This window comes from Passer domesticus, chromosome 8, assembly GCF_036417665.1.
Source record: "Passer domesticus isolate bPasDom1 chromosome 8, bPasDom1.hap1, whole genome shotgun sequence".
Taxonomy (NCBI): Eukaryota; Metazoa; Chordata; class Aves; order Passeriformes; family Passeridae; genus Passer; species Passer domesticus.
The window spans coordinates 51,335,952-51,354,288 of NC_087481.1; the positions used below are offsets into that span (position 1 = coordinate 51,335,952).

The window sequence follows — 18,337 nt, forward strand, 5'->3', positions numbered from 1 at the left end:
GAATCCTTAATTGCTGTAAAGGATTTGCCAGCAGTCACAATGCCTTGTCTTCCAATTTGGCCATGTATTGTTAAAAAAGTTTGTTAGCTTGCTTTTTTAAAACCATATTTTTCACAAACTTTAATGTGGCAGAGAAAAAATATAGTTATGTCTTGTTTGTTGGAAGAATCCCCATAGTTCATTTATCAGTCATCAGCCTTTTCTTCACAGGCTTTTCTATCACTTAAGATGTTGAGCTGAATCACATGTATATATATATGTATTTGTAAACCTCACATTTGGCTTTAGAATCTTTTAATTCTGTTGCAAATTCTACATTTACTTTGTAGTATATTGGTATTACTTTGATCTGATGGAATACAATTGCAGTTCACAACAACAATAGCAGTAATGATAATAATAGCAATAACTCATCAAGGTTATCCTTTACTATAAAAAATTATGTTCTAACAGCACTTGGGTCTGTTCCATAGGAAATGACTGAAAGGATATTTATCTTCCTTATTTACAAGGGAAGGTAGAGTTAATATTTGTGGGATCTACAAGCTTTTTTAGATGTTTTGGAGAAACTGAAAACTTCTAAGTTATGATACAAATTAACAAAAAAGATATTTGTCTCCAGTATCTTTAAGTCCAAAGTGAAAGCCTTGGGTTGAAAGAACTTTTCTTGTCCCTTATCTTATAGGTGCAAGCAAAGAGACAATTGCATTCATGTGTATATAAAACCCCAAAGGAAATAAATCTTTTTAATTGTATTATGGTTCTTTGTATCAGTCCTAGGTTCATGACATTTACTCATTTACTTGCGTCTTTGTGGTCTCCTTATAATTAAAATATGTATTCTTTTTGTTAATATTCTGTGTTGAAATTAGTCAAAGATGCATGATACTGTTCAGAAAATACTGTAGTTCATCTTTTAAACATGAACTCTAATGTAATTATTAGAAGATGTTTGATTAAAATAGGAAATTACTTTTGGGATTAAACTTTCTATCTAACTGTGTTTCTGCTTTTAAGTATGAGTATGTTTAGGAAAATCCCATGCAACCAAACAAGACAGTGTCACAGGCAGAAATTCTTCCATAAATTTGCAAACATGGACATCAGCAGTAGAACTTTGCACTTTAGTAGATCATCAGATTAATATAAGTTGGAAAATGTGAAATCCTTCTTTTTGTGTCCATTTTTGTGCAAAAACTTTATTTCCTTGAGCTTTTTACTATGCAAATCATTTAACTATTGATAATGATATAAAATCACTGACATGTTGTAAATCTGCTTACTTCATTTTTGTTGTGTGTTGGAAAAGAGAATTAGAGGTGCTATAGTTTCTTAAAAAAAGGTTAAGGTGAAACTTTCCTGGTATGATTGTGATCAGATTGCAGAGTTTGATTGCAGACTGGAATTCTTTCTAGACTTGCAGAGGCCGTGAAGTAATTATGACACCTTGAAAGAAAATAATTGTACTAATGCAAAATCTAAATGTTCCTTCAACAAAGAACATTTCAACAGGTCACAAAATGTGAACTCTATCAAAACTGGCATGTTTTTTTCTCCTTGTGCTAGTTCATCACCTAAAGTATGGTCCTTGTAAAAGACATAATTGGCCTAAAATAAAAATAAAAAGAAATTTAAAAAGTAAATTCTAGAGTATCATGAATTATCATTTCAAAAGTTCACAAGTAAGCTATGAAAGGGATTCAGAGTAATTTGGTGTAATTACTAGTCAAGATAAGATCTTAAATGCACAAGTATTTCTAAACCCAACAATTATTTGAAAAGATTGTAAATATACTTAGATAAACACTTTGTACAATTCAAAGTAGCATATTCTCTGTATCTATAGTTTGATAATTACAGACTGAAAAACTGAGCAAGACAGGGACTCATGGATATTTGTAGATATAACATAAATATTAAATGCTGTTCTTAACATTAGCAAAAATTACTTACAAAAATAATTATAGCCTGTATTGCGTGCAAGTGTGAATGTCTCTATGCTCTCTTAGAGATAATTCTTAAATATTCACAGAAATTACAGCAAGGAGCTGAACTAATGCATGTTCTGGTGAGGCTGTAAAAATGTAGCCCAAAAGAATATTTATTACTTTGTCTTTAAAGTAATTTGCTTTGAAACTGTTTTATTATGCACCAGATTTATCTTTTATAAAAATTAAATTAACATATGCATTAATTTTAATATTATACAATTAAAATATTTTAAATGCATTAATTTTAAGCTCTATATGTTGGTTTTATTCTCTAAAGCCTTGTTTCAGTGGTGTTATTAAAATGCAAGATGGTGTTGGCCAAAACAGTTGACTATAAACAAGATAATTTATAATGATATGATTTCCTAATATTTTTCATATTATTTTTATCGTTCATAGTAAGTGGATAGTTCTATTAAGTTTGCTTCAGTAAAACTCTTATATTCCATTGTTTGTGTTTTGATACCAGTAAGGGTATGGGAATTAGTTGCTCATCTCACTTTATCATAAGTGCAGGTGTGTGCAGACTAGACTGAAATTACACTTGAAAGTAATCATCCATGGAGCCATAAAGCCCTCGCCTAAAACGAGTTGTTGAGTCTGAAAATGTTGTAATTTACTTCTCTTTTATTTGCAGATTGCCTTCTCACAGCACAATACTATCATGGATCTGGTGCAGTTCTTTGTCACCTTCTTCAGGTAAATTGCTTTTTTTTGTCTTCTGACTGAAATCCTGATGACTCTTTACCATCAAACCAGTATCTTAACCAGCTTCTGAATCTTGGGAAATGCCTGAAAGGAGGCATTCAAACTGTTTTCCCTAAGTTGCACCAGTGGAGGGTCCAGGCCAATTAAAGGCAGCTGCTGGAATCTTGCATTATATAATTGTATATTTCATATTCAGTGGTACAGTCCTCACACCTCATGAAGATTAGCTGAGTTTGTACAATATATTACAGTGATTAAGAAAAGCCAGGTAAACTCTAATTCTTGTGTGGTTTTTCTATAAATACTTTCGTGGAATTATTTGAAATGATGGCTCTGTTCAATAGCTTGTTATTTTTAATAAAGCACAGCACATCACTACTAATGCTTTCATGCGTCAGAGATTGATTGTGAAAGGCAGTAGCTGATGCCTGAGATTGGTTATGGCAGCAATGCAGGAATGGGCTTCAACTGCAAATGAACAACTATTCTAGAATGTGAACAAAACTCCCCTGAAATACTTGTAAAAAGTTCATCTGTCTTATAAAATGTCACAAACTTGAATATACACACATTAGTTACAGTGCTTTGAAATCTTGCTGTGAAGATATTTCCCAATAACCATGAAGTGTACACAAAATGCAAACAGTGACAGACAGGTCTGTTCATCAGACCTGCATTTTTCTGTATTTTTAGGCCATGACTTTACTTCACAAGTTAACAGAATGGCTTCTCTGTTGGCTTTAATCACTGTGCTCTGAGGATCTGTACCTAAAGAATCAGACTCTTAAATACTGTGAATGGTCCAAATTCTCTTTATTGCTGTTGCCAAAAAGGGCACAGAACTGAACAGAACCTGAAATTTTCTGTACCCAGGGCATTGGCTAATGGGGAGGAGTTTAGTAGGTGATATAAAATATCCCATTTCTCCTCTTTCACCACAAACAGAGGATTGCCTAAAGGTCGGTTACCTAAAGGTGTTATGGATGTTTGGGTTTTTTTTTTTTGGTTTTTTTTTTTTTGGTTGGTTTTTTTTGGGGTTTTTTTTTTTTGTGTGTTTTGGGGTTTAATTCTATTTTGTTCATGGGGAGACAGCAAGCTCTAAAACTTACAATGATTATGCAAATATTTAGATTACAAACTCATATAGAAGAAAAAAAAGTCTGTTCAAGTACAACAGACCAGAGGGATCCTGTCACAAATAGCAGAGGTAAACTAAGAGCAGTTTGTTGGTGCTGTGCCCTGGTGCACCCTTACAAAAGGTGAACTAAAGGCTCTTGGCTGGTGCAGCCATCTGTATGGGTACATGGAATTGTCTCTCCCAGTGTGATGGTTTGTCTCATGCAGTTTGTTCTGGGTAAATGCACAGGTAGGATGTCAACAGTTTGTAGCCTGAAAGAATAATTTTAATAAGGGTTTGTTTGTTTCTTGTCTTGTGTGGGTTTGGGTTTGATTGTGGGGTATGCTTTTGTTTACTGAATGGGAATGAGGTGTATTGTGACTGTGGGAAATCATGGTGTTAACAGCAATAATAACCCAGGCCATATTTACAAAGATTGTTGATGGAGAAAATAATTGTGTTTAAAGACAATTTGCATGTGCTTGATAACAAAACATATTTCAACATGCTTTGATAAACCTGCCTTTGCATTTCTCCCATCCAGTATTATATTTGTATTTCCGAGGTTGTGGCAAAATTCTGCCTGGCCAGAGCAGCAAATAGACCCGTTTGACAATACCAGCTATTCAACAACCAGGCAAAAGTATAGTTTAAAACTGTTCCTTTATAGGTTTCGTGTTTCAGACTGAAAGATGAAATGGATATTTTACAGCTTGAATCAGAAGCATCCAACCAGGCTTTCTTAGAACTGTCCTGTTGTATCAAAATGAACGGTTTTAAAATAATTATTGTGTAAGGAATTTATTTAAAAATATACCTAATAAAGCACAAAATGTATGATTAGCTCTGCAATTAATGCTTGATCTACCAAGATACTGATATTGTATATCCTAGAACAAAAAAGTTCTAAGATAAGATAAAGATACATAGAAGTTATATTGAAAAAATGAGCAGAAAAACTGTAGCGCTTCAGACCATGATATACATTGTTAAAAATCCCCACCCTATTTAATTTCATTCTTTTTCTACTGGAAGGTTTTATTGCAGCTACTGGTTCAGTGACCCTCTCTCTAAGAATAAAAATGCAGTATGAGTAGTAACAGATTCCAAACTGTCTTAGAGAGTGTTGCTGTGCTCAGTGCCTTGAAGACTTTTAGTCACCACACAAATTGAGAAGTCTGTGACTTTTTCTCTTTCCACCTTCTTTGAAGAAGTACAGATCTCATTGGAAAATTTCACAAGCAGGAGATGTAAATGATCTTTCTTACACTGAAGAAATACAGTATGCACAGTTAAAGAAAGTATATTTCTGTATTACCTGGACAGCTAAAATCCACAATTTCCTAAAGTATGGCACTTTGTTTCAAACTCTAAGAGATAAAGGAATTTGCAGTGTTTACAAGTCTTACATGAATATATGGATTTAGCTAAATAGGTGCCAGGACATTTTAAGCATTTCATAAGGGTATATGATGTAGCTTTATTTTCTGAAAACATTATTTACTTCTTTTGATCACACCTAACAGCCACAAATATTGATTGTTCAATAATTGTTTGTTTTTATTATCTTTCATTTGAGTTAATCCTAAATGGAGAGCTAAGAAACACTTGATTTTTATACCTGCTTTTAAATAAAATTATAACAGTGTAACAGAATTTATAACAGTACTCAAGCAATTTCCAGATAATTATTTGTATAAAGAATCCGAAGCATAAGTTCTGGTAAGAAATGTGGTTAAATCTCATAATCAAGAACCAGGCAAGCATGAAATTGGTAGATGATAAAGGTTAGCTGTTAATATACTCGTGATAGGAAGTGATAAGCATGTGCCAGAACTATGTTTTTTAAGCCTTTTTCAAATGCATTGTACCAACTACTAACTCATCAAGCATGTTCTCTGAGCTCCCAGAACTATTACTTCTCTTGCCTCTGGTACTTTGGGTGAAGCTGATTGACTGAATAGAATATTTTAGTCACTTTTATAACACATCTCCATACTTCATAAATTACAGAGTCTCCAAGTTTTTTTAAAGAGAGCGATATTAAACAATATGGACTCCTTGAAAGTTTGAAAATCCTTCTTTTGTGTGTGCTTTAAGAAAATCCATGAAAAATTACGGTTATTTAGGATCAGGGGTACAATTCTTACTGTTAAATCTTTCTGCAAGCAGCGTGAGAGAAAACAATATTCAAAATATACCCAGTGCTTATTGCAGAAGGAGAGGATCGGTATTTTGGTAAAGATGAGCATGAGCTACAACAGGAATTGCAGCAAATGCTGAAGAACCAGATTTATTAAGTCGACATGTAGGGGTGTGTGCTGCCTGCAGTGGGAGGGGGTGGCTGCATTTCAGCAGTGTCAGAACTCCTGGGAGCTGCAGTGCTTGAATCCACCACCCTGGGGGAAAGTTTGCAATGGGAGAACTCCTGCTCCTTACCAGCATCCTTTGGTCTGTGTCCCTGCCTTCATGTTTTATTTCTATTGGAATGAAGGATGGTAAATTAGTGCTGGATTTTGGAGTGTTTATCTTTATGAGATTGAATATTGATCTCTGTGAGAAAGGCAAAAACCAGTGTGTCAGGATCATATCACGTCCACCATGGCTGGAATCTCAGAAAATCCAGAGCTCATACAAATTAAAATTAGAATATGCTTTAGTAATATGAAAATCAAGTTATCGTAGCAAAATGGATTTTACTTTTGGGGCTAGAATAAAATTGATTTTTACTTAGTGATGCAGTAAAAGTTTTCACCTCACTTAGAAGCACAGAGCTTTTTGACTTCTACTGGGAAAAGCACATCTGAATGGTGGTGGGCAATTTGAGTTGGGTTTCCTTTCTTTAAATATTTATTTTGAATTGTTGAATGTAGTTTTGTGTCTTCTGCTCTCTGAATCACACAGAAACTGTCATCACTCTGAAGTTATTTGGTGTGCTCACATTTCCGGAGAAGGCAGCCACTTGTTATTGGCCTGCAGGCAAAGGAGATTCCCCAGTACCACTGGATCAGTTGCTCATCAAAACAAGGGATGAGTCACTTAATCTGTCAGTGAACAGAACTGTTTTCCATTATCTTCTCCCTGGTCTTCATCTTTCTGTTTGTCCTTTGAGTAATTTGGAAGTGTGTGTGAGTGCTCACCATACTGTGATTTCAACAGACACTGTTCCTCAAAACAAAAAGTACTCGCTCAGATATCTGAAGATGGCCTTTGTGCCTGTGTATAAAACAGGTATGGGCTTCTTCCTTCCATAAAGTCAGTGCAGTTAAAGTTTGGGAGTCTCAATTCCTTTGTGTAGCAAATACAGTGAGAGGTGTTCATTGTGCCTTCTGAAGGTCTGGCATTTTCTCCTTTCAGGGCTGTCTTTCTAGAGCTACATTGGATTTTGTATCCTGAGAAGCATCACAGATGATTCATACTGTATTTTTGTTTTGATTTCCTACATTTTGTGATGTATTTTCTTAAATCCAGTTAGTGAGTTATTTTCTTAAATTTCAACAGCGTCAGGGCTCACAGCAATTTTTCTTCTAGAGTGCTTAATCCTTCCTGGTCACTTTTTTATGAAACTCCAGTCCACTGTACTTTAAGCAAAAGAACTAGAACAGGTTTTCATCTGTGATAAATGGAGTTGAAATTTTGCTTTTGTCATTTTAATTCCAAAGAGAAGGAATTCAGTCTTCTTATGACTTGTACCAGTTGCAAAGTTAACTTCAGGAGTTTGCTCCCAGGTGTGAGGAATACGGTGAAGTGGAGTGAAAGTTGATGAAGGGAAACAATAACAAGAAATAAAGGAAGTAAAAACATTAGTGTTTTCCTTCAGGCAGTGGTGTCATTGTCCATTACAGTGGGTGACAAGCAGCTTTGTCAAGACCCTGTCTCTGCAGGCGGGTCGGTGTGATGGGCTGGGCACTGAGTGACAGCCAAGAAATGAGCAATCTCCTCATGGCAGGGCAGAAATATTCCAGGTCCCTGTGCTCAGCTGAAATAAATCACAGAGAGAGAGGAAAGACAGTTCTAGACCATGTGCTATGCTGTGAATTCCATACGTCCGAAAATATTAAATCTGATCATTCCTATTTAGAAGAGACATCCTAAATTAAAGGAGTTCATCTTCTGTATTGGAATATTAATACAAATATTCCAGTAAAATTTCTTGGTACTAAGAAAATTGGGTGGTTTTGTGGTCTTTCTAAATTATCTGTTGGATCCAAGGTAGGGATGGCTATGTTTTGCAAAAACAAGCAAAATTATAGAAATTCTACTGTGGACTCCAAAAGTCACACTAAGAATTACACAGCAAAACCTGGTTATATAATCTATTTAAATTTTTTAATCTGAATTTTTAAATCTGAATTTAATCTTCATATCTGGTCCAATCATCTTCTATATCATAGTTGGTTTTCTATGTTTTCAGTGATTTTTTGGTGATATTTTAGGAAAACACTAAACACTTGGAAAATTATATTTCTTTCCTAATATGTTTTCAGTCTTTATTAGCTGAAATTCTAATATTAAGTTGAGGGTAATCAGGGGCTTTTTATTCTTTACCCAGTACAATTACAGAATTTTTAGTGTTCTTGAATGATGCTTCTTTGGCCTGGAAATCTAAATATCCTTGCTCTGTCCTCAGGAAAATTGAATTTTGGCAGGAATTTTAATAAGGAAAGTTATGACAATTTACACCTACTCATTTCAGTGCATTTGCCTCTTTGGAAAAAGTATTGGAAAGGCTACAGATTGAAGGGAAAAGTTATTTGGAATGTGTTAAACTTCTTCATTATATTTCAGTCTATCATGCTAAACAATGCTGACATGGTATGGTGGCTTTCTAAGCATATTTTATATTTCTCTGATGCATTATTGAAGAATAATAGCTGTACTGGAGAGAGCAGTGAAAAATAGCAATGGGTGAAAATATTGAAAAAATATTGAAAAAATTTTCTTGAAATAATGTGAATCTCTTGGTTTAGAAGGCTGAAATTTAGCATTGGTGACAATTCTTCTTCCCTAAATTCACCAGCTGACAGTAATTAGAATAAATGACTGTTTCTCCCTCTCCCCCCACCTCCCTGCCCCTCAATTTTAAATCCTAAATTAGCATAAATCAGGAAGACCACTGTAAAACAGCAGAAGTGAAAGCACAACTATTTTGTAATAGAAACAATATATTCAATTTCTAATTATTCTGGAAAGCTACTGCAGGAAACACTAAATTCGGTATTTCATTATTTGTCCAGAATTTCAGTAGACAAGTATGTTTGGATTTTTTTTACATGCAAATCACTTATTGGGAGAAATGTGGACTATTTCACCCATGAAGGGCAAACACATAAAATTGTACAAAATATTAAAGAATATTCCATAACTAAAGAAACATAATCACGCTTAATGGGTGTGATATTCTATTTATTAGGTGGAGATTAATTTTATTTTATGTGAGATTAAATGGTTTTGATTGTAAATCTTTTTTATTTGTTGCCTCAAAGAGGTGAAAGGAAGAACTACAGAGGGTAAAAGTTCACATCTAGAGCTTTATTGTGTAATATATTTCAGAGTCCTTTTACATGGTTGACTTTAATCTGATATTGGATTGGCAGATGAAATGGCAATGTTGATCTCTCAATAGCATCTTGGTGTACACTGCATCCATTTTCCCTTTGAAGTTAAATATAAAGGCTGTTTGTATAATTGATCATTCATTCATACTTCTGTATAGCAGCTTGTGGTATATTTAACATAAACCCACAGCTTTGTGGATGTATGCATGAATTATGTATGTAGGAAAATAGAAATCTAAAAAATGTATGTGTGCTTTTTTTATAGTTACTTTTTAATAATTATTTTATTGAATAATGTTATTTAACGCTCCCGTCCATCCTCTATGACATTGTGGCACATGTACATAATGAAAAAAATGTCAATACTTTTTTTAAAAATAATTTCTCTGCTAATTACAAATTCCCTGTTCAAGCATTTCTTTCATCTTTACTTCCAAGAAGATTTTTGATGTTTCATTGCACAGGAAAGACCAATGAACCCAGGCTTTGCTGAGGCAGTTGTCAGAGATGATTTTAAACTGTTATAGGAGTTTATGCTTTGGGAGAGGAAGGATAAAGTTAGTTTTCTGTATTGAATATATATTAATAAATTATTTAGCACAAAAATAGTAGCTATTCTGACTTATAAATTAGTACATATCTTTATATTTCATTGCTACTGTTTACTTTCAAATATAATTAATATAAAATGTGACACCATTGATACTCCAATCTCCCTGTTTCCTATTATGCATTCAGAGCTTAAATTGTGAATCTTTATTTATACAATTATTGAAGTTTTAGTACTTAATTTTGCTCTTTTGACTCAATAAAGTTATTTTCATGATATTTCTAATAGTAATTTTTAATGTGCTGCTCTGGAGACTTGCAGACTTGCAGCATTGTTTTGGTAATATTGTGGTTTTAACCATGACAAAGTAAAATAAATCTAACGTGGATATTCTTTTCCATGAATTCTTACCAAATACAGTGTTGAGTCTAGAAGGGCCGGATTAGAAAGCAAATATATATTTCTTATTAACTCTTAATCTGTTTTGTATAAGTTTGGTAGTTGTGGACGTGTGAGATGAGGATTTTAAGGGAAGTTATATGACTTTCATGAGACACTTTATGCAAGAGTTATTTATGGGGATATATGGATTTTCAGGACTGCATCAAAAAATAACATTTTAATCAGTCATCTGGATAAGAAGAATTATCCGTGTAATTAGTTTCAAATGAACTTGAAACTTGTTGCTTAACTTGTGTGAATTCCATTTGAGACACAAATAAATACAAATTTGCATTTAAATGATTTTTGGTAATACTTTGAGTTTTAAATACCATCGTAGATACTTTACCTCATATTCAGGCATTTCTTTAACTTTGCAGTTTGGAAAGCAAGAACTGAGTGCCTGAGCCCTGTGTGGCTTTTGGATTACAGAGCTCACATTTTCCTTGGGTTCCTTTAATTCAGAACGAAGCTGTGGGGGACAAGAATGGAATATAGATCTAGGCTGATGGAAAAAGCCCTGTCATATTTAAGGCTGTGCAACAATGACATTTTGTAGCTGAAGAGAGAAAGATTGCAGCTCTTGGCTTATCAGTTCCAGAAAATGGAGTGTGGGAGCTGCTGGTGCTGGTGGTGTTGTCATGACAAGCAGGAATAGGAAAAGGACATTCCTGAATCACCTGGATGGTGATGCTGGTTTTGTTGGCAATGCCTTTCACTGGCTGTGCCTCTCCCTGAACAGGAATTCAGCACTCCTGGCTGAAATGTCTTGGCTCCACAGTGAGGGTTTATTTCCCTGACCCCACACACTGCGCTACCATGAACTGGAATTTGCATATCCTACTTCCTTGCTAGCCAAGACTACTTTTCCCTAAATCTTCACATATTTTAATTTGGAATTGAAACACTTAATTCCCAGAATCATTCTAAAGTGCTAATCACTGAAATAGTCCTACTTATAATGATGTTTATAAAACTTTCTGATTCATAGCAATTTAATTAATCATTAAAAAAATATACTGCTGTCATACACATCAGATTTCTAATATTATGTTTACAATGCTTTGTGCTTCAGATAATTCTGTTGAAATCTTTGGAGCTGCTTGTCATGTGTATACCAGTTAACACAAGGATGGCTGAACCCAGCACATCATAATCATAAACACAATGTTCTTGTCAAGTACAATGAAAGAAATCAATTGCTGTGACAATAATTGCTATTTGAAGTCATGGTGTTAGAAAAATAATTGTTCAATTATTTTTATTTTAGAATTGTGCTTGCTTTATAAAATATCAATTAAAATGGGCTCTATTTGCCAATAAAGAGATAGTAAATAATGTGTTGGGAAAGCAGTTCTTAGAAAAACAATTAATATGATCTGTTGGGAAACTTTTGCAGTGCTACCTTGAAAATATTGACTTAGGTATGAGACTTGTTTTCTTTGCATATATCCGCATAAAAAAGTTTCTTTGTCATCAGTTTGTTTTACTGAATATGTTAAATTTTAGCTCATGTTAGTACTAGATGAGAAACAAGAGTGTGGGGTCACTCTTTAGATTGCTAATTAGGGAACTGTACATTTTTGTGTCCTTGTCAAAGCCAGATCAACAGGCAGGAGGTTTGTGGATACAGAGGGATATTTAATTACTGTCTCAGCACAGCAAGACTCAAGTGATTGAGCAATAATTGATGGCCCAATTGATGGCCCAACTCCTATGTTGAAAAAAGACTTGGGAGAAGCCTTTAAAGTCTGTGCAAATATGGATGTATGTGGGCAGTAAATGAGCCTGCTATGCCCTTAACAAACTTGGTGAAAGGCATTTTGGGAGCTTCTGTCTCTGCTGGTGAGCAGTGTGAATAAACAGATCATCACTTGGGCAAGATGGTGCTGAGGACCTGACATCCACACCGAATGCATATTTTTTTTTTTTTGTCTTGGAAGTAGCTCAAGTTTAGTTCCATGGACTGACAGCCCCTTTGACTCTGGAGGGAACATTGCACATCTTCTAACTGAGCTCCAGGGCTGCTCCACGGGAGCACTCTGGGGTTGGTTCAAGAGCCCATTCCAGATCCACACTAAGCCAGCAGTGCAGGAGTTCCCCTTGGGACACAAGGATGGGTCTGTCACGTGTTGGAGCATGGGGACAGCATGATGGCAGTTGCTAGAGCAGTCTTGTCACCCTGTGCTGGCCCAGCTGTGCTGCTCCCAGGGTGAGCCCAGCCAGGGATGCTGCCCCACGCTCAGCTCTGGGCTGCTGCATCACCTTGTCCTTGTAAGAGTAAATGTGATGGGTGCTCAAAGTGCAATCTCACGTCATTTTTCATTTTAGTAGATTTAAAAGTATACTAGATGTTAAAGTTTTGTAAAAGTGTTTGCTTTCATTGGTTTGTGGATATTTTGAATTATTATGCAAATTACTGTCTAAGTAAAATCATAGAAACAATTATTCTCTTTGTATGTTGAACAATCAGAGAATGAAAAAAGAAACAACAAAGGATGGCACATTTTGTTTTGCTTACCTTCCATTTACCATATTGATTCTTAAAATATTTAGTTCATGAAACAGTTCATCCCTGCAAAAATAAGTAGATTATTTCACTTTAACTAAAGTATTACTTTGATACAATATGTAACTTATGGGCATTAATACATAATGAAAAAAAGGAATTCTGTAGTATATTTATAATGCATTCGTAGAGCTTAAGGCACAAATGTGTCTTTAATTCATCTAGCCTAAACATGCTGATCATTACATTTCACAGGTTTTCCCCTCTATTTATCCATGCAATTTAAATTTCTTTAAGGATACCTATACATTTTATTTCAGTTTGCCCATGCCAAGTAGCAACACATCCACTAATTCCCCGAACACTTTTTAGTTTGCCACCTAAAGAAACACAGAGAAACTAATTTCTGAGTTATGGAAAACACTTTCATTTCCTCAGCCAGGTCTGCACTAAATATGCCTGAATGTGACTTCTGGAAGCCAAAAATTTGCTCTGTAGCTTGCAAAAATAGTTATGCAGGCAGTAATTATTCCTTGCAATTTCCCTTCTCTTTGTTCTATTAAATCACTATTTCTTTTTTCATATTACCCAGAGCCCTTCTGAGCAGAGCATCTGTATGGCCCAGACCTCCCTGCTAGCCCTGGTGTTCTCTTTCCTTGACCCCTTTCCTCTGCTGTGCTGGACACAAACTGTTCAAAGCTTCTTCCTCTGCAGTTAATTGTTTCTCCAATTGTTTATTGTCTCCAAAATTATGCTAGGGCAATAACTTCCAACCAACCTGTAATCCAGGCAGCTGGTGATGGATTGCTCATTTTCAAGCATGCTTCTTTAGTGTTTCCTCGAGTTTTGTTCCACGTGGTTTGAAGGGAAAACTGTGCAAAGCTGTATTCTTGTCTTCTGGCACTTTATTTCTTTGCTCTAGAGAGTGCAAAATCTTGATAATGCTTGGGCTGCTGTGGTTTTAACAGTGTCTTAGTATGGCAATTGTCTGATTGGGAAGATTTACATTGTTAAGTGCAGAAAGTCACTCACTCTGTGCTTGGGGTTGTCATTTCATAACCCATGTGCTTTGCAAAGGCATTTATCCAAATATCTGTTGATTTGGATATCACTCAGTCTCAGCTGGAGAGGCAGAGATGGTGGACATAATGTATGATCATGTGGATAAACTGCAGGCAAATTGCCACTTGATCTTTTCCAAAAGTGAAATTATTTATTTGTAAAGTCACTGTCAGCAAAAGATTTTTGTCCAAATTTTGAATACTTTTTGTGATTTTTCTCTGCATTCTTTCCATGTTTTCCAGTCTCCTTTCAGAAAATGCCAATGGCAGAGCTTTATGAACAGTCTGATAGTATCTGTTTGGGCAGTACCTGGTAGAGTGATAAATTTATCTCTCAAGTGCTGCTTACTACTGTGTATCTGAGTATTTGAGGTTGTTTTAACTCCTTCTATTTCAGCATCCCAGCAGTAACTCATACTAAATTGTCATTCACACTGGTCTCTAAGCTGGTTTGGGAACTGCTTCATTCCAAGGGAAAAATAAATCCTTTGCAATGTAAATGATGTCTGACTTCCTTGTTCTCATAAATACAATTTAGCAATGATTGTATATATTAAAAAAAATCTGAAAGTTTACCATTGTACAATCTCTTTAACCTCTGTGTCATTAACCATTATTTACCACTTTTGTCTTCATGTCATGCATAGAGCTCTCAGCTATTATATATTTGTCCCAACAAAAATACAAATATTATATATTTGTAACCCATCTAGAAGTTCCCTTTTTTGATGTTGGTCCCCTGCTGAGAGTTTCTTTTTTATTTGCCTGATGGCCAATTTTTAATTCATTTAATTTGCACTGGACTTTCTGTTTTTATATCTCTGTCACAAGGAGAAGATAAGAAGTTTAATGGGGGACTGGAGAGCATCCACCTATACCTGTCCTGCTGGTTTTTTACATTTTTTTGCCTGTGATGTTAATGTCTTTATCATGGTTCCCTTCAAATCCCTAATGTTTCAAAGCCAAAGAGAACTTATTTCTTCTACCATTTCATTCCCCTGACCAAGCTGACTGCTTTCTTTTTTACCTTTTAAATTCAGCTTAGATTTTTAGAGATAAGGTGATGGTTGCTTCAAGGTACAGGCACATTATAGATTTATGCACTGACGTCCCAATGCTTTCTGGTTTGTTCTTTATTCTTTTTCTAATCTCTTTCAACATCCTATTTTCTGTTTTGACTGCTACTAAACATTCAGTTGATATGTTCAAAGAACTATCTGCAATGACTTCAAGATCATTCTCTTGAGTGGTAATTGCTAATTTAGAACCTATCATTGTGTATTTGTAGCTAGTTGTGGTTGTTTTTTTTTTTTTCTTGTGCACATTGCCTTCAGTTCATTGTCACTGAATTTCATTCTCTTATTTTATTGCCAAGTCAGTCTGTATTGTGAGATCCTTTGCAGTCAGCTTTAATTTTTATTGCCCTACATAAAGCAAGGATGTTATCTCACCACAGCTTGGAACTAGGTTAATTTCATAAAATCTATTTTCCATCTCTTTCTTCCTTCTCTTTCTATCTCTTTCTTTCATTCTTTAGCATGAATTTTGATTCACTCCCTAAGAAACCACCCTCTTAGAAAAAAACAAAGAGGAAAAAATAGAATATTTAATTGCCAAGATTATACAAAAGTCACATTTTCAGTGTTGTAACTTCCAATTATTTATAGTATTTTATGGGTGCACCTTCAAGACATTAATTTCTGATTTTAGCTTTGCAAGTAATTGATGTTTTGACTGATTACAAGAAAATTCAGTGTGACCCACTCCACTGATGTACAGAGCACAGAATCCATTTCTGGTCTTTCAGCCAGAACTCTGAATACTTTTTATTCTACTAACTTAAGAGAATGGTTTAAGAAATTAAAAAATGTGAAGGACAGAATTTTCTAAGAGTAGAGATTCTTTCCCTGGTCATAATAAATCAGTCACACAGTGCAAGGCTCTCTTAGTTTCTTATGTCCAGCTCCCTTGCATGTGTTAACTTTTTCTAAAATCCAGGAGCACTGAGCTAAAAATTGCAAACAGAGTTGCTGTTGTTTCTCTAATTTAGTGGATTTTGGAAGGACTGTAGAGGAGAAGAGTGAGATGGCTTTCCCTTACTTCATGCACAGCATCCCAGTCCCTAGCAGCACATCAGTTCCCTGATGCTGCCCTGAAGCATCACCTGGACAGTGCAGTGTAGAGGACGGGAAGCATTTCTAGGAAATATTATCTATAAGTCCTTCTTGACTTAAAAACCTTAAAGATGTTGCTGCAAAACTGAATTTATTCTGGTGGTCAGTGGGGTTTTTTTAGTCCTGCAATTCTCTAGACAACCAAAGATGAGTTTACAGTCACTTGTACTTACTTTTAAAGGAAAACATTGGTGTTACTTTGCACTTATACACAGTACTCCTCTGAACTATACTACTTCCAGAAATCTTGCTATTTCCTGTATTAAAGAATACATTTTGATGCTTTTTTGCAGAAAAGAAAAATTGTAGATGTCTAATAGTTAATTCAGTAGTTGGTATTAGATTAATTGAAACCACTTTGTATGGTAGAAGAGCTAACATGGTATGAAAGTTCTTCATAAAATTAGTAAATCCAGATACTTATATTAAAAAACTGTCTAAAAATTTGAAAGATCTTCTGAGTAATTGATGTTTTGACTGATGACAAGAAAATTCAGTGTGACCCACTCCACTGACGTACAGAGCATAGAATCCATTTGTCAAGTGCCAGCTTTAGAAGCCTTTTTTCAAATCCAGAAACTCACTAAAAGAGGTTGAGTTCAAAGATCTTTTTACTAAAATACTTTATGGATTAAATGTTACAATACAAAGATACTGAAGGTGTATGCTCTGATTGTGTGCTGCAGGTGTTTAATTTTCTTTTTCTTTTTTTTTTTTTTTCTGTTGTGTCTTTGGAACTGTAATGTGGTGATGTCCTTCGAGATGTTTTCCCTGGGCAATTACCCATGGAAATACTCAATAAGATAACAAAGGCCTATTGTCACTGTGCAAACCCAGCTCCTCAAACTAATTATACTCCTTGTGTAGTTACCCTGCCTGCATCCCAGGAAATTACTCAGAATTTACAAAGTGAAAGAAATATAAATTGCTATAATTTTTTTTTTTTCTATACTTCATCCTCTTTTTCCATCTACTGAACGTGGACCGGGCAGTGCATATTTCTTGAGACTGTTATGGGTATGTGGAGGGTTGTACTGAAGCTTATCCCATTCTAATAGAAACATCTCCAGGAGAAAACCAGAGCATGTGATGTGCATTTGCTTTTGACTTTGAATGTGGATGGTTGACTCTGTAATTCTGGTAGAGTTTAGTTTTCCCCAATTTCTGGGGTTTATTTTTCCATGCTAGAATGCCTTTTTGTTGCCTTTGATACCCTAAAGACATAAGCTTTTCACGAGTTACAATTCTTATTTTTTTTCTTTTGTAATTGCAGTTGTTTCTTATCCTTACTGCTGGTAGCTGCTGTCGTTTGGAAAATCAAACAAACCTGTTGGGCTTCTCGACGGAGAGAGGTATCAATAACTTTAAGATTATTGTAGTAGCTTTATCTTTCAGTGTAAGTTGAGAACTTTGATGTACAATCACTCCTTCCCTTTCTCCTGTATATGCAATTTAAATACCCATTTTATACCCTTGACTTTTTTATGCTGAAGAAGAAATAACTTATTTCTTTCTTCTGTCAAAAATTAATGGAATTACAGCACTAGGCTGCATAAAGGTAAAATTTCCTTATGGTGGCATATTTAGAATAGAATTGAATAGAATATTTCAGTTGAAAGGATACTACAAAGAATTATTCAGCCTGACCACTTCAGGGCTGACCAAAGGTTAAACCATATTATTAAGAGTATTGTCCAAATAAATAATAATTTCTTGCACACTGACTCCTTGCTAGGAAGTCTGTTCCACTGTTTGACCACCTTCTCTGTAAATAAATGTTTCCTAATATCCAACCTGAGCCTCCCCTCAAAGGAGGAAAATTCTCTCTCTATTAGAATCAGTAGTTTCATCATTAAACCTGTGGCACTCTTAAAATCTTCAGTAAATATTCATACATAGAATCACCTTATTCTTTTGTGGTCTGAATTCTTACAGCTATGTTGAGAAATGTGGGCTAAATCTTTGTTCTTACATGCTTAACAATTAATTACACTTAAATGAAGTTAAAGTTTATCTATGCTACTACATGTATATGATTGTATACTGATAGTTGTGATATTTCATTTTGCAATCATAGATGAGATCTAAAATTTGTAGACAGTGATGTTTTCCCTTCTCGAACCTTCTAATCTTGGTGATTTTTGGATAAAGCACTTTCTTAATGTACTATAATCTTGAGGGTTTATTATAAAGACAAGCTTTGGTCTACTTAATGATTTTTTTCTTCT

The 18,337-nt window shown here is 34.8% G+C and overlaps 1 protein-coding gene across 8 annotated transcripts in view; it reads left to right on the forward strand.

Moving 5' to 3' along the window:
• The window catches only part of ATRNL1 (attractin like 1), a 431,225-nt gene that overhangs the window by 210,896 nt on the left and 201,992 nt on the right, over positions 1 to 18,337 (forward strand). For all 8 annotated transcript variants that reach the window (XR_010367589.1, XM_064431407.1, XM_064431408.1 and 5 more), the window contains exons 25-26: positions 2,629 to 2,690; positions 17,383 to 17,461. Coding sequence is in view for 7 of the 8 variants with exons in the window: in XM_064431407.1 (XP_064287477.1) it covers positions 2,629 to 2,690; positions 17,383 to 17,461 (141 nt within the window). In the remaining variant the exon portion in view is untranslated. The remainder of the gene's footprint in view (positions 1 to 2,628; positions 2,691 to 17,382; positions 17,462 to 18,337) is intronic.